The sequence below is a fragment of the Talpa occidentalis genome, unplaced genomic scaffold (genome assembly GCF_014898055.3).
Source record: "Talpa occidentalis isolate TD23 unplaced genomic scaffold, MPIMG_talOcc4v2.1 talOcc4.6, whole genome shotgun sequence".
NCBI lineage: Eukaryota > Metazoa > Chordata > Mammalia > Eulipotyphla > Talpidae > Talpa > Talpa occidentalis.
The window spans coordinates 135,963,281-135,988,114 of NW_023604972.1; the positions used below are offsets into that span (position 1 = coordinate 135,963,281).

Below are 24,834 nucleotides of genomic sequence, written 5' to 3' on the forward strand. Positions count from 1 at the left end.
GTCCAGGCTCCGGCTTGAGTCGCGGACAAACGGAGGCCAACTGGGAAGAGACGGTCTTGCTGGGCCTGTGTGCGGCCGCGGCGGGGACCCGGCCCTCGGGCACGGGCTGCGGTGGCTGGTCGTTTCTTCCCTCTGGGGGACGCTTTTCTCCCTGAGAGCTCGGGGCCCGCGATGCCTCGGGCGAGGGGCGGCAGGCGTTGCATCCACGGCAGGACCCGGGTCGGGCCCCTCTACGGGACAACAGCCTCGTAGCCACGCAGACAGGGGACGTCCGGGGTCCCAGCCACCCACAGAGGGACGCGGGAGAGGTGGCCTGGCGGGGCCCCTCGGCACCCACAGATCCCGTCTGCACCTGACACAGGAAGCCCCTCCCTGCGCTCTGCAGAGGCGCCCACAGCTGAGAAGACACGCGCGGCCATCGCCCCCTCACACTCCCGAGATCACCCCGGGCTGCCCGGAGCCCCCAGGGGCGGCAGGACCAGCAGGTCTGCACGTTTAGGGAAGCGTGGGAGCAGCCTCTCCACACCAAGGTCGATCCAGATGGACTCCCCCTGCCCCCCGGCCGCGAGCTGGTGCTGGGGGACCCCTGAGCACCTGGTCCACGCACAGCATGGCCGGAGAGGACAGCGTGGAAGCCGCACCGTCACCCCTCACGGAGCTGACGCTTCAGCCTGGAACACAAGGCGACTGAGAAGCGCTGCAGTGACGTCACACGCGCCCCAAGACCACCTCGGCCACCAGAGTCCCCCCTTTTCCACAGCCAAGACGTCGGCCAGGGCACGGCCACGCGTCTCCCTGGAAAACAGCAGCACGACGCGGGCTTGGAAACGCCTCCCTGTCCCGTGTCATCACCAGTCAGGTAACCCCTGAGGAGACGCCTGCCACCTGGAGGCTCACGACTGTTTACAGCTATTAAGTATCAGGGGTGCGGCCCAACCCTGGCCGGGCCAGCAGGGGGCCGGGCCGCCCCCTCCCCGGGGTGCCCGGAGGTCTCTCACGCTGACCCTGCTTTTCTGCCCCGAGAAACCTGAGGAACCAGCCAAGGAAGAAAAGGCAAGAGACAGAGGCACAGACAGAAGCTGAGGGGGCCAAGCCCAGAGACTCGTGGGGAGCAGAAGGGGGTTCACTGCCCGCCCGCACCCCCAACGACACCAAGGAGTGTGGTGGGGTCCAAATCCACGAAAACACACAAACACGAAAACTGCTGCTGCGGCCACACCCTGCGCAGGATTCCAAGGGGAAAATGGGTTTCGGGGCGGAGAGGGCCGGGGCAGGGCTGCTGGAGGCAGGCTTGGGGTGGGCGGGGGGTCCCTACCTCTTGTGGTGCAGGCCTCCGGCCGTGGTGACACACAGGAAGATTTAGCAGCCGCGGAGGGTCGGAAAAGCCAGTCCAAGCAGAGGTGGCTCAGCAGGGCTGTCAGAGACGAGTGGGCGTTCCTGGGCAGGTGGAGCCCCGGGGGCGCTCAGGATGGGCGTCCCGGAGGCGCCCCTAGCGGCCCCCTACTGTCTGGCGGGCGCACACACGTGTGCCTGGGGACCTTGAGGAGAATTCTGGGGGCAGTGCTCCCCAGACCAGTGAGGTAAGAACCTCTTTAGCAGGAGCAGGGGCCAGAATCATCTAAAAGCTGCCAGGTGATCCTCAGGGGGCAGCCAGCATTGAGAATCACAGGCTGGAGACCATTCGGCACCGCGGGCTGGGCCACAGCTGTCGGAAATTACCAGCCTGGGGAGGCCTCAAATTAGCACACGTGGGAGGAAGATGCCTCACAGCCAGGGACGCACGAGCGACGGCCTCTCAAGAAGGTTCACCAACCCCTCCTCCCACCCACGGTGATGTGGGCCACCCCAGCTCCTCTCCACAAGGTGCCCCATGGCCAACGAACTCCACGGCTGTGGGTCCACACCCAGGCCACCTCCCGCCTTTCCAGGGTGCCTCTAAAGTCACTGACTCTGACTTTAAAGGCTGCACCTGCAACACACACACACACACACACACACACACACACACACCCAGGCCTGTGCGCAGCTGAGGGCCTGCTCCACCTGTTTTGAAAAGCAAAGGTGAGATCCCTGGTGGTGCCCGCAGTGGGGAGCGAGTCAGAGGGCCCAGCGCCACCTGCCCACACCACAGCACAGCCAGGGGCACACTTTACCCGCGAATCCGGGGTCACATTTAAGAGTGTTCAAATCAGCCCAGAATGTTGTAAGTCTACGGCTTCCAAGCAGGAGAGCTGGAATAAAGTGCTGTCGGCAGTGACTATGGGAGAGAGTCTGCGATGCAGATGGCCAGGCCAGAGGCTCATTAGATTTCAGAACTTTAGATAAAAGAATGGGCAGAAAATTCCCGCAGAGAGCTTGGGGCCAAGGCAAACCACCTATGTGCTCTGCCAGGACCCCCACATCTTGGAAACCCTACAAAGTTGGCATCACGGTGAACGGAACCTCAGGGGCAGGCATCAAAGAGTGGAAGAAATTACGTATCAGGGCATCTTCGGAACCGAGTCCAGAGAAGCGGGTGCCCCAGCCCGCTCCCAGGGCATGTGCCTAGAGCCAGTTTGCTGACTGTCCAATGCCAGTCCCTCCCTGCTCTTCTGGAAATCACCGCCCCATTTTGGTAGTTTTGCATTTCTGAGTTCCTGACTTGTTTTGTATCTGTTTGACGTTTTAAGGATCACTGGGTTCAATTTATCTAAGAGCACATGACTTAATTTTGTATTTCCAGTAATAATTTATTAGAGTTGCCCCCATTTTACTCAATGACAGCTTTTTCTCACATGGCTTGAATACACTAGAGACTCTGTTGTCCAGTGTGTCTAAAACTCCCTGCTGAAAATGAGTTCAGTGCAGCAACAAACACCGGCCTCCCTCTGCAGCGTCACAGTCTCACAACAGGTTTTCTTCATGATGAGGACGCTGTGGGGAAGAGCTTTAAAATAAGACCGGGGGAAAATCTCACCCGTCTGCCCCACGCCACCATTCTGCTGTAAGTCAGTGCCTCCATCAAGCAGAAACAATTACCGGGCATCAACAATCAAGCGCATAAGAACATACCCTGGACCACGGCAGAAGGCAACACCCACAATCCACAGCAAAAAGGGGGAGGGTTTGGGCTGGGGGAGAAGATTCTACAATATTTGCCACGGAGAGCACAGTTATTGCTGGACAGTTTTCTCAACAAAGGGTCTTCGGACCCATGTATCAAACTGCCTTAAATACAAAAACCCCATCACGATAAAATGCTCCAAATCTGATCATGGTTAAAAATACAAAATTACACAGAAAATGCCCCTGATAAATTGGCCTTAAAATTTTCTGGAGAGGTTTTTTCAAGGTAGACCTTCAGGCGCAGTGCCCGCGTATGCTGATCTCCAGGGGAACTGCTTTCTGGCAAGCCCACTGCGCCAGCTCCTCTCTGGGGTGCAGCCGGGGGCCCCAGGGCGCTTTCCGTGGGGGACTGTGCAGGGCGGGCTGCGAGGGGTGGGGTGCAGGGGGCTGATGGCGCTCTGCCCCCACCCCAGCCCCTCTCCTGGGGGGACAGCCGACCCCTCACGTCCTCCTTCTCCAGGGCGGCGCCCGCCTTTCCTTCTGCGCCTCCGCCAGGCGCTGCTTCTCCGCCTCCTCCGCCCTGCGCTTCTCCTCCTTGGCCTCCTTGTACCGCCACTTGGGGAGCTGCAGGTGGGCACTGTCCTTGGTGCTGCCCTTCGCGGCCACCCGCTCGGGCTGGAAGGTGGGCGCGGGAGCCTTGCTCACGCGCACCCGGGGGATCACCACACCGGGGCGCACGCTGCTGCGCCGCAGCAGCTGCAGGGCCAGGAGGCTGGCCTTCCTCGGGGTGCTAGGCAGCTGGGGAGACGCAAGGCTGGTTTTCGGGGTCCCCTCTCTGGAGGACGCCCCTGCCTGCGAGGTCCGGAATTGCTGCTCCACGGCCTCCACCTGGTCCCTCTCCTGAGCCTGAGTGCCGGGGTGCGCCCGAGCCTCCAGGATCTCCTGCACCGCCAGCCGCCTCTTCCCCACACAGGGGGGACTCTCAGGGCACACGGTCTGGCAGACGACGGCCACCGCCGGGCTGTGCAGGCTCGTGGTCATCCTGACCATGTGGTCCAGGACGCCCCCATCCACCAGGCCCTGGCGGGAGCGGGAGGTCAGAGCAGACCGGATGAACTCCCTGAGCCTTTGCAAGCAGTTTTTGGAGCCTGGAGACTTCAGCGACGCCTCCAGGGGCAGTGGCAGCTCTGGCTTGTACTTTTCCCCAAACTGCTCTGGGCAGGGTCGTTCCAGCAGCTTCTGGATGAGACGGACCGCCTCCGAACGTCCTGTGTAAGCGGCCCACTCCTGGGGCGACATCCCCCGGTGCGGGTCCCTGGCGTGTACATCTGCCCCTGCAAAATACAAGATAATCAGAGATGGGGGGATGCAACAAGAGCTTCTCCTTCCGCAGGCGGAAAAGGAAGACCGGGGGTGCAGCAGAAGACACAGCCCCAAGCCTACCCACGCTCTCCTGCACAGCAGCATCCCCGCAGGAGCCCGGCGCCCACCACCTCCGGGCGCCACTCACTGGCCTGCACTCCGCACCCTGACCGTGGGGTTTGTTAAAGAAGCAGATGGCGGGGCTTTCCAGCAGTGGAGAGGTGATTAGACGACAAAGGTGCTTTGTGAACACTAAATGATGAGACTAGAACATTCTGAATACATTAACGGTGAGAGGCACGTGCAAAAAGCATTTGGTCTCTTTTGTGAGGACTTTGATGGCTCCTAATTTGCAGGTGTTGTGGAGTCCTTTACTTCTCAAACTGGGTGGTTAGCTGAGTAAAGACAGAGACCAGGAAGCAGCATTTAATAAAGGCTGGGTACAGAATGGGCAGTGGTCATGGTGGGGAGAGACCTCTTAAAGCCTCGAAGCAGGTCACAGCGCACAGGACTTGGACCTGAGTGTGGAGACCCCGGCTGTGCACGCCCAGCACTCAAGAGGGCAGGCCTCTCCTCCTGGGGTGACCAGTTTTCTATCTGTAGTCTCCAGGGAGTCAATCAAGCACAAGTCTGGGTGTGCTCTGAAAGCGTTTTGTAGATGCTGTGAGCATCCACGGTCAGTTAACTTTAAGTCTGGTGAAGGACCCCTGATGGGGTGGGTGGCCCAATCAGATGAAGGCCTCGAGAGCAGTAAGTTAAGCTTCCTGGAGAAGGAATTCAGCCCTAAGAGGGCGGCTTCAGCATCTGCCCACGTCTCCAGCTACTGCTCTGCCCGTAGGATTTACCAACCCCCACGAGCTCATTGCCAGTTCCTGAAAATAAACCTTCTCTATTTCCTACGGGCCTTGTTTCTCTGGAGAACTCTGGGTCTTTCACCCTCACGGTCTCCCTAATCTAGTCACGTCTTTACTAAATCTCCCCCCACCGTCCCTCCTCCTATCGCGAAGTTCAACTTCAACTCAACCTGGAAAGATGTTCATAAATTCCCAAGTGGCCGGGTGGAAATTAATAAGGAATTACTGTTCAATTAATCTTGGTCCAATCTCAGTCCCGTATACAGCCAAAAATCATTCAGGATTTCAAGTCCCACTTGACACATGTCCACAGGCAAAGCACAGCGGAGAACTAGGGCAACCATCTAGTCTGGGGGCTCCGGGGGGACCAGGCTTCCACCTAGATCCTGCGCAGCCCCGGGTGTCTGGCCGCGGCGCTGGCCCCCGGGGGCGGAACCGAGCAGGGCAGGGGCTGAGCCGCCTCCCTGCCCCAGCAGCCCACCGTGGCCCTGACGCCGAGCAGAGCACCTCACCCGAGCTCACCCCACAACGCTCTTCTGTAATGCATGAAAGAGTAGCCGGTAATTATTTGGAACTGGGAATCAGGATGAAACTCATCAGCCAGAGTACAATTTATAAACTGACTAAATGAAAAGGGGGCAGTAAAAATGTCAATGCAAAAATAGATGACACATTAAAGCTTAATTAATTGCATGTCACTTTAAAAGGAACAAACTGCAAAATTAAAATCTTAATGAGCAGCGCTTGAAAGAGACATTTTTCAAATGCTAAGGGAAAGCGAAAGGAACCGCTGCCCTCCAGCAGCAGCCGCTCCAGGCACCTCTCCGAGGGTCTGGGGACACACTAGCACCCAAGAAGAAAGGTGTTCTGGCACAGGTCTTAGCCCAAGGGGCGGCATCAGGGAGGAGGTCGGGATTCCCTTCCTCCCTTCCTCGAGGAGCTGCTCGAGGACCGCGTGAGTGGGCTGGGGTGGCGATGAGAGAAATCACCGGGGCTGCTGACGAGCGCTTTATCCAGACACCTTTCAGAGAACACGGACAACTTCTGGACGACCAGGGTGTCCCCTCCTCCCCATGAGGACGCGCTCCTGCTGCGCAGACCACAGCTGGCTGCTGACTGGCCCACGGGCCGCCATGTTGGTGCTGAGACCTGTCGGCTCAGAGGCCTCTATTTTCTTCCTGACTTGCAGGGGCACAACACTCAGTCTAGGCGCTGCCTTGTGGTTGCTCTAACCAGGGCCCTGCAACCTCACTGCCGCTCTGAGTTTACGGGACTTCTAACAGCACCCTGGCTTCTGCCCACTGGGTGCCAGGAGCAGTGCACCAGTTGCAACAACCACAATGTCACCAGACATTGCTAAATGCCTTCTTGGGGCACCCCCCGCCCCTGTTGAGGATTATTGTCCTAACCCAGTGGCAGCAGTTCTGCCCCTTTCCCGAGCCCCCCGCACAGCTGGCCAGGAGGAGGAGACTCTCGCTGTGGCACAAAGAGGAGACTTTTGCTGTGGATCTGAAGCCTGTTGCCGGTGGCCCTGTGTGTCACACGGTGACAGTCAACAGCAGAGTGGGCTGGGGAGGGGCGCCCAGTGGACAAAGAAAGCTGCGGGGTCTGTGATGTCATCGTGGACAGACCCGCATGGTGACCGGATCAAGACTTGCAGTGAGGAGAGAGAGAGAGAGAGGCGCCTGCTTCCTTTAAGCCCGTCAAGTCAGGACTTGTGCTGGGCCTCCCCAGTGGCGCAGCGGTTGGGCGCTGGGTCGCGAAGCTGCCCGCAGCCTCTGCGGCGCCGGTTCGATCCCCGGCTGCTCCCCGGCCACCGGAGGAGGGTCCCGCATGGCGCGCAGACCTCTCCTGCCGCCCGCTGCTCCCCTCAGCAGTGTCCTTCGGTCCTTCTGCCTGTTCTGCTCCCCGCTCTGGCTCTGGGGAATTCTCTCACCCTCCCGCGCTTCTGACTGTACCCAGTGCTTGTATAAATAAATCTTTAAAAAAAATAAAAAAGCCAGGACTTGTGCTACTGGAAGCAGAAAGCATGGAAGAAACAAGCCACACTCACACACTCACTCTCAGACACGCCCAGCCCCGAGTTACCAACCTCCAAAACCCTGCTTTGGTCTCCCTGCTGACAAGAGGCCTTTCTGGCCCAACAGGACCGCTGCGGCTGGTCCCGGGGCCCCCTCCTGTGCCCAGCCTGGGCTGCATCCCGGGCACTGACGGTCTCACCACAACACCACGGATGCAGGTGGCAGGGAGGGGCCCCGCACACCAACTCCTGCCTCGGGACAGATGCAGCTGCCCGAGTTCGCACCCAGGAGCTCCTCCGCCCCGAGTCCTGGCAGTGGAGGATGAACACCGTTTCCTGGGCTCTTCAGAGATGTGTTTGCGGAAAGGTGGCGTCTGTGAGGCCATTTTAAAATGGAGAGCGGATCAGAGAGAAACCGCGTTCTCTATCTGCACTGGGCCAAATATAATTATTTTTAAGAAGCCCCAGGCACGCCGCTGGCGAGGATCGTCCAGATCAAGGACCTGATGACCACGGACTCAGCTGGAGGGCAGACCATCAGCTCCCTCTGCTCCTTTCTAGATAATCAGCGACCAGCTACGCGTAGCCGAGAACAGCGGATGCCTCTTACCACCGATCAACTCTCTAACCGCTCACCTCATCGCCCCGTTTCTCCCATAAAATATCCTGACTTTGCAGCCTGGGGACATGCTCTACGCTTTCTCACGGCACCATGTACCCTGAACTGCAATTCTTTGATCCCAAATAAACACACGTTGCCTTTCCAGCTGTCTCTTGAATTTTTCGGGTGATGTCTTTTACCCAGTTGTTCCTGGGGGCTCAGTGGGGCTGACCCCCAAGAGCCAAGGGCCGTCGGCTCCTTTGCACATGTGCCAACCTTCCCAGCTTCCTTTCGCTGCTCCCCTACCCCTCTGTGGCTTCCTGGGGTCACCGTCCAGAAAAGCTACTTGCCCCCAGCTCCGTCTGCATTTGCTCACGTGAGCTGAGGCACTGCCTGCTGATCCAGAACTCCTGAGAGTCTCCCTTTCTCGGCCTGATAAATGGGAACGATTCCAACTCGGCAAATGCTCAGTTCATGGGAAATTCACGTTTTCCTGATACACAGAAAGAAACCTTCACAGGGATGGCCCATCTTCGGTCTTCCGGATGGAAACGGTCAGGGCTGCCGGGGGAGAACCACCCCGCAGTCAGCAAGCTCGGCCACCAGCAGCCTCTGCTCTTGGTCCTCATTAAACAAGCCCGCCCCTCCCCGTCTGCTTCTGTCAGAGGCACAGTGAGGAGCAGCTGAGCCTGAGGGAGCTCATCCCATCTCCACGACCAGCCTCCAGCACCCTGGACTGCAACTCCCGAGCCTCGCGCCGAGCCTCCCAAACATGCGTGACGCAGCTCCAGAGACTGGAGATGGAGCTGGCGGGGAGATGCCCGCAGAGAAGCCACGTGGGTGAGCAAGCGTGGAGGGAAAAGCTCCTGGGATCTGCAGAGGCCGTGGCAGCTCTCATCTTGACTTCATGGTACATTATAGGGCACATTTTTAATTTGGGGCTCTCCTGCCCAGCTCCCCTGGACCTGCCAGCTAATCCCTTTCTTGTGTGTGCCCTGGACTTGTTCTGGTGTTTTGGGGTCTCAGCCACCCCCCTTTGGGCCAAGCTTGTTTGCGCATTTGCCTGCAGAGGGACGGGTGATCTCTGGAGTTCACCGGGAACCCGTTATTTGAAATCCTTCCTCCCTGTCCTCTTTCTCTCTCTCCTTTGAACTTGCACGGCAGGAACAGAGCCCCGCACTAGCAATCTGCTTCTTCCCGTTTGCGCAGATGGCTGGGCCCTTCGAGAATGTGCCCCTGAACAGAGCAGGGTCCCCGGGTACCCCCCATCATGGGGTTACACTTTGTCCCCATAATCACAGACGTCAGGGGTTGGTGGACTTGTTTTTGCTTCACAAACGCTGCAGCGGTGACACCACCTTCAAGCACAGACTCAGACCCCCGGAGCAAGTCCACAGCACGCCAGCCGCAAGAAGCCTGTCTGTCCTCAGAGGAAGCGCCTCCTCCCTTCAGCTTCCCTGAGCCACTTCTTTAAATAGACCTGTCACCTGGGCGTTCACACCCACTGGATTAACACAGCCCCCGGCCCCCTGCTCCGGTCTTCCGTGAGCCAACACTATTCCTTGGCAGCCTGAAACCAAAGAGCCAATAAATCAGCTTTTCAGAACCTGTCATTGCATTGAAATTCCAGGTTCTGATAATTCTAATATTATCTCCTTCTGCCTGACAAGGTGGATAGGAATGAACGTGTGTCTGCACGTGATGAATGACTGGACGAGTACACAGGTGAGCAGGGCATCCAAATCAACCAGTTGTTACTTCTAAAAGGAAATGGCTCCTCTCACTGACTGTCACAACACCGCCACTCAGAAAGTCAGCTCCAGGCCAGAATATGTTCAGGTGCCAAAAAATGAGACACACATTTCACCCCTCGCCATAAAGATGTCATATGCTGATGCCTTTGGCCTTTAAAATTCTCACGGGATGACCATTTGGAGATTAGCTCTCGGTACCTTCTGAGCTGCGCATAAATGTATTCTATGCTGAAGAGTCAACAGCTAAAGAAATACTCAGGCATTAGTATCTTGAAAGACTGATTTTCTTAATATCAATATATTTAGATGGTAATCAGAAAAACTATGTAAGAAGACTTAAATATTTGTGCAAATTTGTAAAATATCTGAACAAGTTTCCTTATTGTTATCCACCAAACCCAGGAAAGATACTTTTTTTTCAAAGATTTTATTTATGCATACAAGAGCTGGGGTGCAGGCCACAGGTGCAGCGGGTGAGAGAACTCACCAGAGACAGAGTGGGGAGCAGAACAGGCAGATCTACTGAAATCCACTGCTGAGGGGAGCAGCGGGCGAGACAGCAGAGGCCTGCTGCGCCCTGTGGGTCAGCTCCCTGGCTGTGGATCGAACTCAGGGCATAGGGTGACAGCTCTGAGACTTAATCCCCAGGCTACCAGGAGGCTCAACCCACAAAAGATATTAACCATACTTATTTTTCTTTTAAAACATAACACACACGTCTACTATGTGACTAAGTGAAGCTCACTTTCCTGGGGAAATGCAGAGTAAGCTAACTTAGCAGTGATCATAGAAAATGAGAATATTCTGGAAATTCAAGGCTACAACCATGGCCTTAGAGGGGAGCTCAAAAGCTCCCTGAAAAGGGAGTCAGTTTTTCATTTTAAGAAAGAATATAGAAGATGCTGGAAGGATGTGCTCATATACACTGCCTACATCAGCGATCCTCAAAGGAAACCGTCTCTCCTGGGGTCACGTGGAAATGCCTGGAGAAACTGGCTGGCTGTCAAGACTGGGGGTGCTCCACTCACCTAGAGGGTAGGGGGGCTGCTAAACTCCACCAACCCAGGACAGCACCCACCATCCCCACAAAGGATCGTCTGCCCCAAACGTCACCAGTGCTGAGAGTAAGAACCCCAGAGTGACATGCTCACCACCCTCAATGAGAAAGTTTAAGTATCTTAAGTAACCAAGGGGCGTTCACTGTGGGGGCAGGGCAGGGGTCACTGCACCCCCTTGGCAGGTGTGAGCAGGGAGGCTGAGGGAAGGGACACCCTCGAAGGTGACACGGTCGTGAAGAGTGGTGGGGGGGTTAATCCTCTGAGCCCCAGCTCCAGCCTCAGAACATCCCCCTGGGTGACAGGTCATGGAAAAAGGTGCCGAACCCCAAAGGTGACCCCAGCACCAGCCCGGTGGAGCTGGCACATTACTGGGCAGCCCCCACCATCCTGTGCCACCCGCAACAGGACAGTCTTCCCACGCAGAGCCAAGACCAGAACACACACAGGGGAGCAAAAATTTGCCTCCCCAAGACACGTCTTGGGCAAAAGGCTGATGTCAGGGGAGGGGCTCTGAGGACCGCGGGCGGGGGCGCTGCTTCCGAAAATGCCAGGTGTGACCTCTGGCCTGGCCGTCATGTCATCTCCTCTCAAGGGCCCAGCAGAACTTGCACCCGCACCCCTTCGTCTACGGGGCTTCCCCAGAACCCCCAGCTGGCCTCTCCTTTCTCCCCCCAAGGCCTCGGTCCCCACCACTGAAGACCGTCTGCGCCCCGGGGGCGCGCACCGACCCGGCGCCTCAGGGTCACCCCAGGGGCGCGGGCTCACTGCCTCTGCGCCCCACGACACATTTCTGAAGCACAAACCTGAGGGGAGGAGGCCGAAGGGGAGGAAATCGCGCAGGGAGGGGAGGGTGTCCCGGGGAAGGCGCGGCTCCGCGCCCCGGGTGCCCCGCGCCCACCTACCTGCGAGCATCAGGGCGCGCACGCAGTCGGTGCGGCCCTGCATGGCGGCCTTCATCAGCGCCGTGAAGCCGAAGGCGTTCCTGCGCTCCAGGTCCAGGCCCGGGAAGTAGTTGAGCAGGTAGCTGGTGATGGCCGCGTGACCTGCGGGGGAGGGGAGGCACGTGTCACCCGCCCCGCGGGGCTCCCTGCACCCCGGGGGCGCTCCGAACCCGGGGCCAGGCGGGGGGGGGGGGGGGGGGGGGGGAGGCACCCCGCGGGAGGGGGCGCGCAGGCGGGCAGCGCCTGGGGCAGGGAGGGCTGGGGGTGCGCGGGGAGGGCTGGGGGCGCAGGGACCCACGCGCCGCGCTCCCCGCGCGAGTCAGCATCGCTGCACAGGACGCGGGGCCGGGGGAGAAACTGCCTGCGTGTGTGCACGTGTGTGTGCAGGTGTGTGCGCGTGTGCAAGTGTGCGAGCCTGGCTGCTCTAAATGTCTCTCCTCCCTCCCTTTGCTCTCCCTCCCTGTCTTTCAAAACAGCTCTCAAATTCTTTCCCCCCACCCCCCCTGTTAGGGGAAAAGGCTGTCCAAAGCAAATTCCATACAGGCTTGTGGACTCCACCCCCACCCCAGGCCAAAGCCAAAGACACTGGGAACTCCAAATCCCATCACCACCCAAGGGAAGGTGGCTGGGACCTGAGGGTGGGTTCAGCAGCCAGGTGGATACAAAGGCAGACACGTGGGCTTTGGGGCTCTCTCCATTTTGGGGCCCTCGGCCAGCTCGCGCGTCCGTCTAGCTCTGAGAGTGACTTTGGGTTTCCAGGTCGTCGGATCGGGTAGGACGCATTAAAGACTTTATTTCCCTATTTTCTCCCTGAGTTGTACATTTTCCTTATTTCTTTTTCTCTTGTAAATAAACCTTTTATTAACCCTTTTGCGTGTGTCTGTAGTAGAGTATTCATAAGTCCCTTTAAAACGCGCGGTGAGGACCCACAGCCAGGAACCCGTTTAATATCGGGGTTGCTCTATAACACCCCCAGCCCCCACCACCCCCCACCCCCCACCCCCCCACCCCACCCCCCCACCCCGTGCTGTTACAGGACCCTCAGCCACAGCCCAAGGGGGTTTGCTTGAGGACACGGCTTCCCCCTTCACCACCCGCTGGCCCAGAAAGGACCTGATTTTCTGCTCATTCCCCAAAGCCCACATACTTGGGGGGTGAGAACTTCTCTGGAAAGCAGGATCCCCGGATTCTCCAGACCCGCCCCTGCTGCCGACGCCACTGGACACACTCGAGCCCCATGTGAAACGACCCCCCATGTCATCCCGGGCACCAGCCCTGGGGCTATCACCGCCTCGGGGCGGCCTGTGCTCCGCAGGACAGTGAGCAGCCTCTGGCCCCACTGCCCAGCCCGCTGCCAACTCCTCTGCTCCCATCCAGGAGGGGTAACCCAAGCGTGCCCAGATACTGCCAAACGGCCCTGGTGGCTGGGGGTGCCCTGCTGAGAACCAGTGTCCCGGAAGGGCAGGCGTCACTGAGTCTGGACAGACCCCACGGTCAGCACCGGCTTCCTCTCCTCCCGCCCACCCGCCCCGGCACCTGGGCCTGGGGCAGCACTGCAGCCTGGCTCCCATCACCCGGGGCTCGCACACCCTCGGGGGCCTGGGCAGGCTGCAGGGCCCTCTCCTGAGGCCCGTGGAGGGGCTGGGGGCTGGTCGCCATCCGCACACGGCAGACCCCGCTCTGGAAACCCCCCATCCATCCCACTGCGTGTTTCTTTGGAACCCCAGGAGCCCCCGGTGTTGGGGCTCAGGTACGAGGGCTGACGGCCATTGCAGTTGTGAACGTACAGTGCAGGGTCTGGGACGCCTCCCTGGCCTGCAGGCGAGAGAGCCACGCCATCCGCGAAGGCTGAAGCCAGAACAGGCCCGTCCTGAGAGGCACCGTGAGGACCCAGCTACCCGAGGGACACCAGGCTTCACCCCGCTCAGGACCAGGAGCCGGGGGGACTCAGACACCGGTTGCCCAGACCTAGCGTTTCTCCCCAGGTGCTCTTACGTGCCAGGAAGGCCACGACACCCCAGCACCACCCGCCTCTGCGCAGAGCACTGGCCTTTCCTCTGGGCAGGTGCCTGAGGACATGGAAGGATCTGGAGCTTCAGAGGACGCTCGGAACCGCCTCCCCCTGCCCGCAGCAGACAGTTACACTTTTCCACTCAGTGACTGTCCCCACCTACACAGAGTAAATTCACACGATGGTGGCGGCCAAACAGCTCTGGCAGAGGGAATCTTGTTGTGATTAGCTAAGAAAGCCTGTCTCACTGTGACTGAACCTTTTTTTATCCATGCACACAAGAGCTGGGGTGCAGGCCAGAGGCGCAGCGGGATGAGAGGACTCGCCAGAGACAGAGCGGGGAACAGAACAGGCAGACTGACTGAAATACACTGCTGAGGGAGCAGCAGGGAGACAGGAGAGGTCTGCTGCACCGTGTGGGTAGCTCCCTGGCCAGGGATTGAACTCGTGCTGCAGTGGCTGCCGATAGCTTCATAGGCTGTGTCTTAACCCCGTGCGCCACCAGGGAGGCCCCTGAAACCTTTATTTCAATCAACACAGTTGACTCTAAACCGGACACCCCCTCCTCGGCCCTGAGACACCCTTAGGCACCCTGGGGACCGGGTGCGCCCAGGCGGGGAGGCTGAGGGGGAGAAGAGCACACGGCACCTCTCTGCTGCTCTGGTCCCCTCGTGCCCACACCCGACACCAACACCTCCTGCCACACACAGGCGCCCAAGACACGACCCACAGCCAGGCCCCCCATCTGGCAGCTCCTGGACACTGCAGGCCGCTGCCCACGGGGTTCTAGATCCCGTGGCCTCACTTCTCATCCACGTCTAAAAGGATTCTGAATGAGAGCTGAGTTGGACAGCAGTGGAGACAGGGAGTTTAGTGCTTAGACCAGCTGGGCACCCCCAAGTTCGTGTCCCCAGCCGGTCACTGAAAATCTGGGTGAGCTTGGGAATGCGAGTCCACTTCACACACCTGGAAGATGAGAGATAACGTCGGCCTCACAGTTACTGACGTGACAGGAGCGTGTGTAGAGGGCGCCCAGGGGAGATCCCCAGGCAGAAAACTTCCTAGTGAAGTGTGCAGGTCCTCGCTGTCAGGGGGGTGAAATGTAACGACCCAGCCTTCACCTGTGGGCGCTGAGAGTGATGTCCCCCCAAAAGGTAGAATATGGGGGCAGGGAGAACCAACTGAAAGGGAAGAAGTTTGACAGACATGACCTCAGCCAGGGAGTCAAGGTCAAACGAGCAGCTGGGCCACAGGGCAGCACCGTGAGAGCCTCTGCTGGGCCAGGCTGCTCGTCCTCAGGCGTCTGAGCACCTCAGAGGCTCGACTGTAAAATCGCCTTTCAGCAAGAACCCCCACCCGCGGTATCTGACCGCCCTCCACATCTGGTGGCTTTCTCGTCCCCGGCCACCCCAGACGCCTGGTGCTGTCACCTGCCTCCAGCCAGGAGCCTGCCCGGTCAGCTTGCCAGACTCTCCCTTATCCCGAGGCTCTCGGTGACTTTCCACCCCTGGCGTCCCCACGCAGTGTGAGGGTCGAGTCCAGAGTCCCCCCGCCCCGCTGAAAACCCCCAACGCAGTGGCCCGCACCCGGGGCCCCATCAGGTCTGCCTTCTCAGGCCAACAGGTGCTGCCGAATCTTGGCTCTCACCCCTGCTGTGACGTGAGGGGAGCTGCACGCTCCTATGTCCCCAAGCTCTGCCGTGGAAACACCACTGGACACACCAAGAGTCAGGCCCCCCACGGGGCCGCTCCGGCCCCCGCCCAGATCACAGGTCCCGCCATGGAGAGGGGCCCAGGGGCCAACGTGATGCCAGGCGGGCCTGAGATGGCGGCTCAGGCCAGAGAAGGGGCATCGGGGGGAGCAGGGAGTCAGGGTGAAGAATGGACTTGAGATGGTGATGGACTGAAGACGAGAGGAGGGCGGAGGAGGTGGTGATGCAGCAACGATGCTCCCTCCTGGTCACCATCGCACGAGCGCAAGACCCTGACGACGAGGAAGGCGGGTGGGGGGAGCGGGAACTCTCTGGGCAATCGTCAGTTTCTTTCCTGCAAGCCCACACTACCCTCAAATCGAAAGTTTATTCTTAAAAGGGGAAGGGCCGTTGGGCAAGTGCTCCAGGCAGAGAGGAGGTCACGGCCAGATGCCAGAGAGAACCTCTCCTGGGGGTGCCCAGAGGGGGTAGCGGACAGAGATGATGTCTGGACCCCCTGAAGGGCAGGAGGATGGAAGAAGTGGCAGGGCCACGCGACTCCCAAAGATGGCGCTGGGAATTGTGGGGTTGCCCCACGTCACAGCAAGAGACAGGGCGAAGGTGAGCGCCCGCCCGGGGCCCTGGCCGAGCGCCTGCGCAGCGGCGTGTGTGCCCCACGCCCACGGCGCCCCAGCTGCCCTGGATTCTCAGCTGGCCCCAAGGGCGCTTCTGTGTTTCCCAAGCGACCACACTCCCCCAGGTCCAGATGGGAATTGGTTCACCTTCCCACTCGTAGGTCACCTGCTTCACAGCAAGCCCCTGGCACAGGGCGTGCCACACCCCCTACTTCACGGAGAGAACAGAAACCAGAGAAGGAAACCCTCTCCACGTTCCCACCGCCCCACGCCTCTCCCCACATCCGCGCGCTCTCTCCGCCCCTTCCACGGAAGAGGCTGGTTTTTCTCTGTGAAGATGCCAAGCTCTCCTTCCCAACGCTTTCAATACCCGCCTCTGCCCACTTCTGTGGCATCTGTGTGCTATCGGGTACCTCCTTGCTCATCAGCCTCTCCCTCCTGGCAAATCCATTCCCATCAGGGTGTGAAGGGCCCAAATTCCCCACCGGTCCTCTGCCTTGTGACTTGACGGTTCTGTCGAGAGAAGGCTGGTCCACGGGACGTTTGCAGGTGGCGGCAGAAGCCTGGCCCTAGGTTAGAGGTCCTCACGCGTGCTTGCAAAGCAGACGCTTTCTCAGCACTGTCCCCTCGCGAGCAGACCACCGCCCAGCACTGCCTCCTAAAGCCACCACCTTGGGGAGCAAGATTCAACATGTGACCGGGCTGGGGGCGGCCATCCGGTCCCTCGTGATGGTCGGCAATAATCCCCGGGGCTCCATCCTCCCTTCCGGCTGCCGCCGTCCATCCTGGGGTTCCTTTGCAGCCAAACTCCACGCCATCTACTCTCGCTCTCGTCATCGACTGCCCCTGAGCCTCCTGAAACTGGCCCCACAGGCTGTCTGGTGATGGATTCAACAATTCTCGTCTCACCGGACAGCTCCACAGATCCGCCATCCTGTGGGCGCACCCTCTTTCCACACGGCCCCAGGGCCCACCTCCTGGTTTCCCTCCCACCTCTGGGGCCACTGCAGGTGTCCCTTGTGAGCTCCTCTGCTCCTGCTCCTGCGGGCGCGCCTCCCTCTTCGCGCCTCACGCTCTCTCCCCGTCCCGTCCACTCTCGCGGGCCCAGTGGCCACCTCGCAGGCTCCCGGGCCGCCCGGCTCTCGTCTCGCTGTCTCCCCGCCTTTCTTACCTGGAAGTCTACCGGCCGCTTCATCGCGGGCATCCCACACACAGAGCCAGTTCAGCCCAGAACAGGTCTCCCCCTCCCGCATTCTCCCCTCCAGGACCAACACCGCCCGTCCTCCTGGTGCCGGGCCGGATACCTGCCCCTCGTCCCAGCCCGCCCCACCTTCCCCCGCCCGACCTCCCCAGTTCCTCCGCCCAGCTCTTGAACACGCCCCAGCCCACGTGTTTCTCCATCTCCTGTCCACCCCCCCGCACCCCCGGCCAGAGCCAGCACACCCCGAGCTGTGGCTCCTGTCCTAACTGTCCCCCTTCGCCCACACCCTCGGACAGGAGCTCCCGGAGGAGACGCAGGAGCTCCCGGAGGAGACGCAGGAGCTCCCGGAGGAGACGCAGGAGCTCCCGGAGGAGACGCAGGAGCTCCCAGAGAGCTTCTGGCCGAGACAACCGCTCCTTAAAGCCCCGGCACCTGCTCGCTGAAGTTGTGGCAGCTTCTCGGGTTCGGTTCCCTGCAGGGAAGACCAACGGCCGCCCCCAACCCGCCGCTGTGGCTCAGGCTTGTTTTGCTGAGAGGAAACAGGAACAAATGACGCCCCCTGTCCTCTCCCAGCTCCCTAAAAGCAGGAGCCGGATGTTAAAGGCGTTTCTCTTCTCCTTTCAGCCGGAGACCCAGCGGCGGACAGAGGGCCTGGCTGAGCTGGGGTTCACTCCCCGGGGTCTCAGGCCTTAGGGGCCTAAGATGCTTTTCTCCCCCATTCCCCCTGTGTGGGACACACTTTACGGGGGTCCTAAGCCCTGAGTGGGTGTTTCTGCTTCCCCCTGGGTACTCCCCACACACCGCCTGTCTGCATGTTGATGAGCTTCTGCCCGTCTCTCTCCTGCTAGCTGCCTTTATTGCAAGAGTCTCAGCCAGAAACTCAGAAAAGCACAGATTATTCTCCTCCCGACACCCCCTCCTCACTGCCCCCTCAGCTCCTACACACCCCTAAATCACACAACTCTCCTTCCGTTCCCCAAGTGCCGTGTTTCCTCCGACCGCGCCGAGGCTGCCCCTTCCCCCTGGAGGATTCTGCTTCCCTTCTTACCCAGCTGCCAGCTCTTCCCTGGCGCCCCGAGTTTGATCAGGCACCTCACCCAGACGCCCACGTTCCACATGCCCAGGGGGCCATGGGTCCCCGCAGCCCCCACAACGCTGCTCCTAAATTCACAACTTCTGATGTCTCGAGCCCAGTGAACACATGACCAATGGAAAAAGCTGCAGGGTTCCTCTCTCTGCCTCAGAGACGGGCCCCTGAGGGTCCAGGGTGCTAATGAGCAAGCCTAGCCCACCTTGCCGGGCTCCGTGGCCACTCCACGAAGAATCACTGACTCACTCAACACCGAGTCACGGAAAAGAGCCCACACACCTGCGCTGCTCCAAAACAGAAAACGCCACTGACTCCGGGTGTAGACTTGACAGGCCTGAGACCAGACACTCAAGTGTCATTTTCAAAACCAGGCCAGCAGAGGGAAGTGTTGACTTTGGAAACATCACATCCCACTGCATCCGCAGGAGAGGCTGTTCCTCCGTCCTGCAGGAGGAGGGGGCAGCAGGGCGGGGTGGGTGGGGGCCAGGGTGAGGGGCTAGGCCAGGTCTCTGCAGGGCAGGCAGCGTCTGGCTGAGGAGCCTGCAGTGGAGACTGGAGAGCCCTCAGGCAGCCAGGCTGGAAGCAGGCAGAAGGCCCAGAGACAAGTCCACAGGCGGATGCCAGACAAAGCCAGGAAGCCACAGAGACTTGCCCAGCTCTCACTCGACATGAGGGAAAGGAAAGTACTTCAAAAAACCATGAAGTCATGCTGAAGTCACGACTGTAGGGAGCGAGGATAAAATAAGAGAAACAGTGGGCCTCCCTGGTGGCGCAAGGGCCTAAGCACCGCCCTATGAAGCTGTCCGCATCCTCTGCAGCCTGAGTTCCATCCCCGGCCAGGGAGCTACCCACATGGCGCAGCAGACCTCTCCTGTCTCCCCGCTGCTCCCCTCAGCAGTGGATTTCGTCAGTCTGCCTGTTCTGTTCCCCACTCTGTCTCTGATGAGTCCCCTCATGCCCTGTATCTCTGGCCTGTACCCCGGCTTTGTATGCATAAATAAATAATTTTTTTTTCATTTAGAAAATTAATATATTCATGGCCCATTTAATATTAACTGAACAATTAATATTTATACTGTAGCCATGAAAAATGCAGGACTTTTTTTGTATGTCCTTTTTTTTTTTTTAAATAATAAATTTTATTTTTATATTCCCCATACAATTGCAACCCCCCCATTCTGACCCCATTCCCTCCCCTCCCACCCCCCTACCCCCCAAAAAGTGTCTCTAGTTCATAGTTTTTTTGTTGATTTTGATTTTCACTTTCTTATAGTTATTCATTTTCCTGGTCCCTTATTTAAGTTTTCTAGATTCCTGCTATGAGTGAGACCATCTGGTATTTTTCTTTTTCTTTCTGGCTTATTTCACTGAGCATGATCCCTTCCAGCGCCATCCATGTTGCTGCAAATTGCATGTGTTTATCTTTTTTGAATGCTGAGTAATATTCCATGGTGTATATGGACCACATCTTCTTGATCCAGTCATCTATTTTTGGGCATTTGGGTTGTTTCCAAAGCTTAGCTATTGTAAACAGTGCTGCTATAAACATAGGGGTGCAGGTGCCCTTTGGAATGGATGTTTCTGTGTCCTTTGGGTAAATACCTAGGAGTGGAATTGCTGGATCCTATGGAAGCTCGATGTTTAGTAGGTCCAGAAATCTCCACACAGCTCTCCATAGTGGTTGGACCAGTTTGCACTCCCACCAGCAGTGCAGGAGAGTTCCTTTTTCTCCACACCCTTGCCAACATTTGTTGTTGCTAGTTTTTTTAATATGTGCCATTCTCACTGGTGTAAGATGGTATCTCAAAGAAATAGAACAATTAATGATGAAATTCATATGGAATCACAAAAAAACCCCGAATAGCCAAAGCTCTCCTGAAAAAAAAAGAAGGGAATGGAGGCATCACACTCCCAGACTTCAAACTCTACTACAAAGCCATAATCATCAAAACTGCATGGTATTGGAACAAGAACAGACATACAGACCAATGGAATCGAATAGAAAATCCAGAAATAAACCCACAGATTTATGTTCAACTAATCTTTGACAAAGGAGCAAAGACTATGCATTGGAGCAAAGAAAGTTTGTTCATTAAATGGTGCTGGGAAAACTGGGCCGCTACATGCAAAAGAATGAAGCTTGACCACTACCTCACACCATACACAAAAATCAACTCAACATGGATTAAAGAAAACAGTGATAGTGAAGGCAAAGATAAACAGCTGGGACTACATCAAATTAAAGAGCTTCTGCACAGCAAAAGAGACAATAACAAAAACAAAGAGAAACCCCACCAACTGGGAGAACATTTTTGCACCCAACACTAATGATAAAGGACTGATCACAAAAATCTGCAAAGAGCTGATGAGGCTCAACAACAACAAAGAAAATAATCCAGTCAAAAAATGGGCAGAAGAGCTAAAAAGAAACTTCTCTGAAGAGGAAATGCGAATGGCCAACAGGCATATGAAGAAATGTTCAACATCACTTGTAATCAGGGAAATGCAAATAAATAAATATTTTTAAAAAGAAAGAAAGAAAAGCTTTTAAAAGAGAGAGAGAGAGAAACAGTGAAGAGGCGCTGCTTCTGGCTTCTGGCCAAGCTGTCCATTCGCCTCTAGGGTGGGGCCCAACTCCCCCCCAGCTGGGCCTGGCAGGAGAGCCTGCAGCAGCACCCCAGGAGCCTGTCGCCACCCTGTGTCCCTGCAGCCAGCAGCATCAACCAAGCCAGCCTGGCTCCCGGGGCAATCCCTGCAGCATTTTAAAAATGAATTCAAGGAGTCTCAAGTTTCAAGGATGAACCAGAGGTCACCCAGACCCAGCCCAGTTCCAACAACTACGTTATCACCAAGTTCAGAGAAGGCGCCATTTTCCTACCTAGCTCCCTCCACTCTCTCAAAGAGCCACCAGAGGCTAACACAGAGCTCCGTCCTGGAACTCGTGCTTTGTTTCTTTGGTATTTTATTCTATATTCTATTTGGGGGGCGGCCGCTATGGCGAAAGTTGAAATTACAGTCTGAAGAGATGTGAGGACTTACTTTCATCCATTCTTTCCAGCACAGAAGCCTAAGGTGGATTGAACTGTATTTTTATTGTGCATTAATATTTGAAGAAGTTAGACTTAGAAAATACCCAGCAGGCAGCTCAAGACAGCTGCACCCCAATTTATTAATCATTGAAACTGTTAATTATTGAAGTTATTCATTAATTTACAAATGCTGACTCCTGTAGAAACGCCAGGTAGAGAACCAGGACTCGCCACTCTCGGGCTTCCCAAGCTGCTGGAGCAGCAAAGAATATAAACACGTTTGCTGGCGACTGTCCTTCCCAGCCAGATGCTGCTGAGGCCAGAGCTGACCAGCTGAGCAGCTGGGGCCACGCTGCCCTCTGCCTGCGTGCGGGCATGTGACGAAGCCTAGCAGAGAGAGGTAAACAAAACTGCTGGAGGCTTCTGGAAATGTTTTCCTGTCTTGGAGAATGGGACCCGGGCAGGGATTGGCTCCTCCGTGGGGACACAGCCAAGTGGAGTGTGAAGCCAGGGTGCCTGGGCCGCTGGGCCATCCTGGAATCGGGAGGGAAAGGTCTGGATTGTTCCGGAGAAGAAGCCCGACTTCACGCGGCAACCTTTCCAACCCACCCAACCGAATGGGGGAGAAGCAAGCCCTGTTTCGTTGGTAACGGCACCCCAAAACATCAAGACAGATTACTAGATTCCAACGAGAAAGTGGAAAAAGCAAATGCAAACAGACAAAGTGGCTATTCCTGTTTATGCCAAATAAACACATTTTCAAACAGGCAAGAATTGAGAAGTTCCACGCGGGGACTGATTCACAGCAATGACCCAGCACGCAGAGGGCTCTTCAAACCACCCCAAGAGTCTCACACTGTGAGATGCCGTGTTCCCCGGGACTCCTGACACGCCCGTGTTAGCAGGACTGGCCCAGGAACGCCACACTCCCGACCTGTCCCCAAGGCCTCTGCTGAGGCGGCTCAGCACTGCAAAGGTCCGAGGACCAAATGGGGCTCCTCCAAGGACCAATCTTTCACCCGTACTTTCTGCCACGTCGCTCTCGCTCCCTCCTGCCTGCCTCCTGACCCACTGGGACCATCCGGCCTGTTGTCACATGCCCAGCCGCACGCAGCCCAAATGCATTTTCCTGCATCGCATCTAAATGCTTCTGGCCAGGTCCCAGCTCCCCCGGCTGGGTACTGCAGTCCTACAGCAACCTGGCGGCCTGACCCCTCGTGGCCCCTCCTCCGCGACCCCTGTCCTAACCCACCAGGCAAGAGGGGGTGTTCTCTGCCTGAGAACAGGCCTTCGTGTCTGTTTCTCGGTCCCATTAGCTGGAGAATTACTCAAGGGCACAACTGCCTTTTGCTTCTGCACCCCTGGCCCCCGACCCAGTTTCTGGCCAGCAGGTGGTAGCAATGAGCTGAGCCTGAAGCCACTGAGCCTCCTCTTACACGCTGGCAGCTCAGAAGCGGTGGCCAGGACTTCTCAAGCCTGGAGAGTCTCCATGGAGGCAAAGCTCCACAACTGGAGCCTTGGCGGTGGCCTGAGCAGCACAGCCCCGGCCCCATCCCAAGTTTGGGGAGGCCTCCACCTTACACGTCTGGATGAAAAAGCGTGTACACAGATCGCTTCCCTTGACAGGGGTAGACGCTGGCTCTGCCCGCCTCCCCAGGCGGTCAGGTTCACCCACGCGGACTTGGACACAGGAGCTTGGGGGGCGGGATGCGAGGACAGGTTAGCCCTTTCCAGCCTCCACACGCAGTGTGGCTTGGGGGCTTTCTCCAGCTTCTGGCCCAACCCCAGGCCTCGACGACCCCGACACAGTAGCTGCCCCATGTTCCTTTCACAAACAAAGGCCTATTCTCCTGACTCGGCCTGCGGGGGTGCCATAGATGCATCTGAGATGCCAAGAGCTGTGAGCATGGCCAGCTATAAACCTGGCTCATGCTGTTAAAAACAGGAAAAAGTGGCCCCAAATGGGGCTGTTGACGCTGGACCCCGCCCAAACTTAATACCTGATCTCACTGCGATTTCAGCCTCTCCCAGTGTGTCCTCCCAAGCCAGGCCAGCCGGAGTCGCAGGTCAGCACACAGGCCGGCAGCTCCGAGGCCCCCGGCCGCCCCAGGGAAGGTGGCCTCACCTGAAATGCTCTTTCCGTTTGCCAATGACCTTGTCCCACCTCCTTCTGTCTGAGAACACCCTCCATCTTGTGTGAGCCCTGCATCTCCACTGAAGCCGCCTGACTCACGCATCCTTCAATAAAACCAATTCCATCTCTAATTTTGTGAGTTTGGTTGCTAGCAGCACCCCGGTGGCAATGAAGTGAGGTCCTGAAGGGACAGGCGGAGCGGTCACGTTTGCCTCAATACATGTCCTGAGAAACTCTCAGAGGAGCAGCTCGCGCACTTGGCGATGAGCGTCAGCACCCGGGATGCTTGCAAGCATCACACCCCCAGGCTCACCTGCTGCCCCGATGCACCCCAGCCAGTGGCCCTGGCTTTTCTTTACACCCCGGGGCAAACTGCAAGGTGACCTTGTCAGCGTGCCCACTCTTGCGCGCTGGCCATTTCCACTACCAGCCTCTCCCACGACGAGCTCCCCAGCTTCCCTGCTGAGTCCAAGCACCGGCGGAGGCGGGGGTCGGGGGTCAGGGGGAGGTTGGGGCCCCGGGTGACATGAGGCTGGTGTCTGTGCAGCTCCATGTTCAAAGACTTGGGGCAGTTTCAGAGTTAGGTCCAGCCAGGGCTGAGCTGCGCACCAGCGGGCAAGCTGTGCAGGCCACAGGCACGAGAGACTGTGCCCTCAGCTCCGCCTGGGCTCAGTATTAACCGCACATCCGGCTGCAGATCTGTGTCCGCGCTTGCTCCTGGCAGCCCCGAGTTCATGCAGAGCCCCCGCGCCCCCCACCTGCCAGCTGCCCCCTGAGTAGCTCTGGGCTGGGGGGAAGGTCTTACCTGCCTGAGCGGCTGTGATGAGGGCCGTGTTCCCCTCGCTGTCCTGCCAGTTGATGTCAACATGGGGGCACTCTGCTAAGACCACCACGGTGTCCATAAAGCCGTGGTAGCAGGCAACGATCAGGCCAGTCTAAAAACGAAGAGGGGAAGCTGGTCAGAAGGGCGGCAGCCGCGCGTCACCCCACAGACCCTGATGCACCCGCGGCCCTCCCAGAAGGCTGAGTGGCACAGAGGTGGGAGAACAGAGGACTCCGAGGCCTGGCCTCGGTGAGAGTGCCAAGCCAGCCAGCTTATCACGCAGCCCCGAGCGTTCACCGAGCACGGATGATGAAGAAGGAGGCACGCCGGGAACACCCGGGGCAAGGACCCTGCCCCTCGGAGCCTGTCTTCCAGCGGGAGGAGACAGCGTGAGCTGCAGCCCCACACAGACGGGCCAGAGGGGGCCTGAGCCTGCGGACGAGGGCACGGGAGCTGGCGGGCGCAGGCGACGCGGTTCCGGGCCAGATCGTAAAGGTGGGCTCGCGGAGACGGGGCCACGGGTGAGCTGGGAGGTGCTGCGGGAAGAAACCCAGGGAACAAGGAGGGGCCGTCAGGTGGAGGCCGG

The 24,834-nt window shown here is 58.1% G+C and overlaps 1 protein-coding gene across 1 annotated transcript in view; it reads right to left on the reverse strand.

The window, feature by feature from the left end:
- Positions 1 to 1,285: 1,285 nt before the first annotated feature.
- Positions 1,286 to 24,834, reverse strand: part of ANKRD33B (ankyrin repeat domain 33B) — a 66,952-nt gene continuing 43,403 nt past the window's right edge. The window contains exons 2-4 of the mRNA XM_037530195.2: positions 24,231 to 24,360; positions 11,597 to 11,737; positions 1,286 to 4,379 (exon numbers count right to left, since the gene is read on the reverse strand). Coding sequence (XP_037386092.1) covers positions 3,547 to 4,379; positions 11,597 to 11,737; positions 24,231 to 24,360 — 1,104 coding nt within the window. The 3' untranslated portion in view covers positions 1,286 to 3,546. The remainder of the gene's footprint in view (positions 4,380 to 11,596; positions 11,738 to 24,230; positions 24,361 to 24,834) is intronic.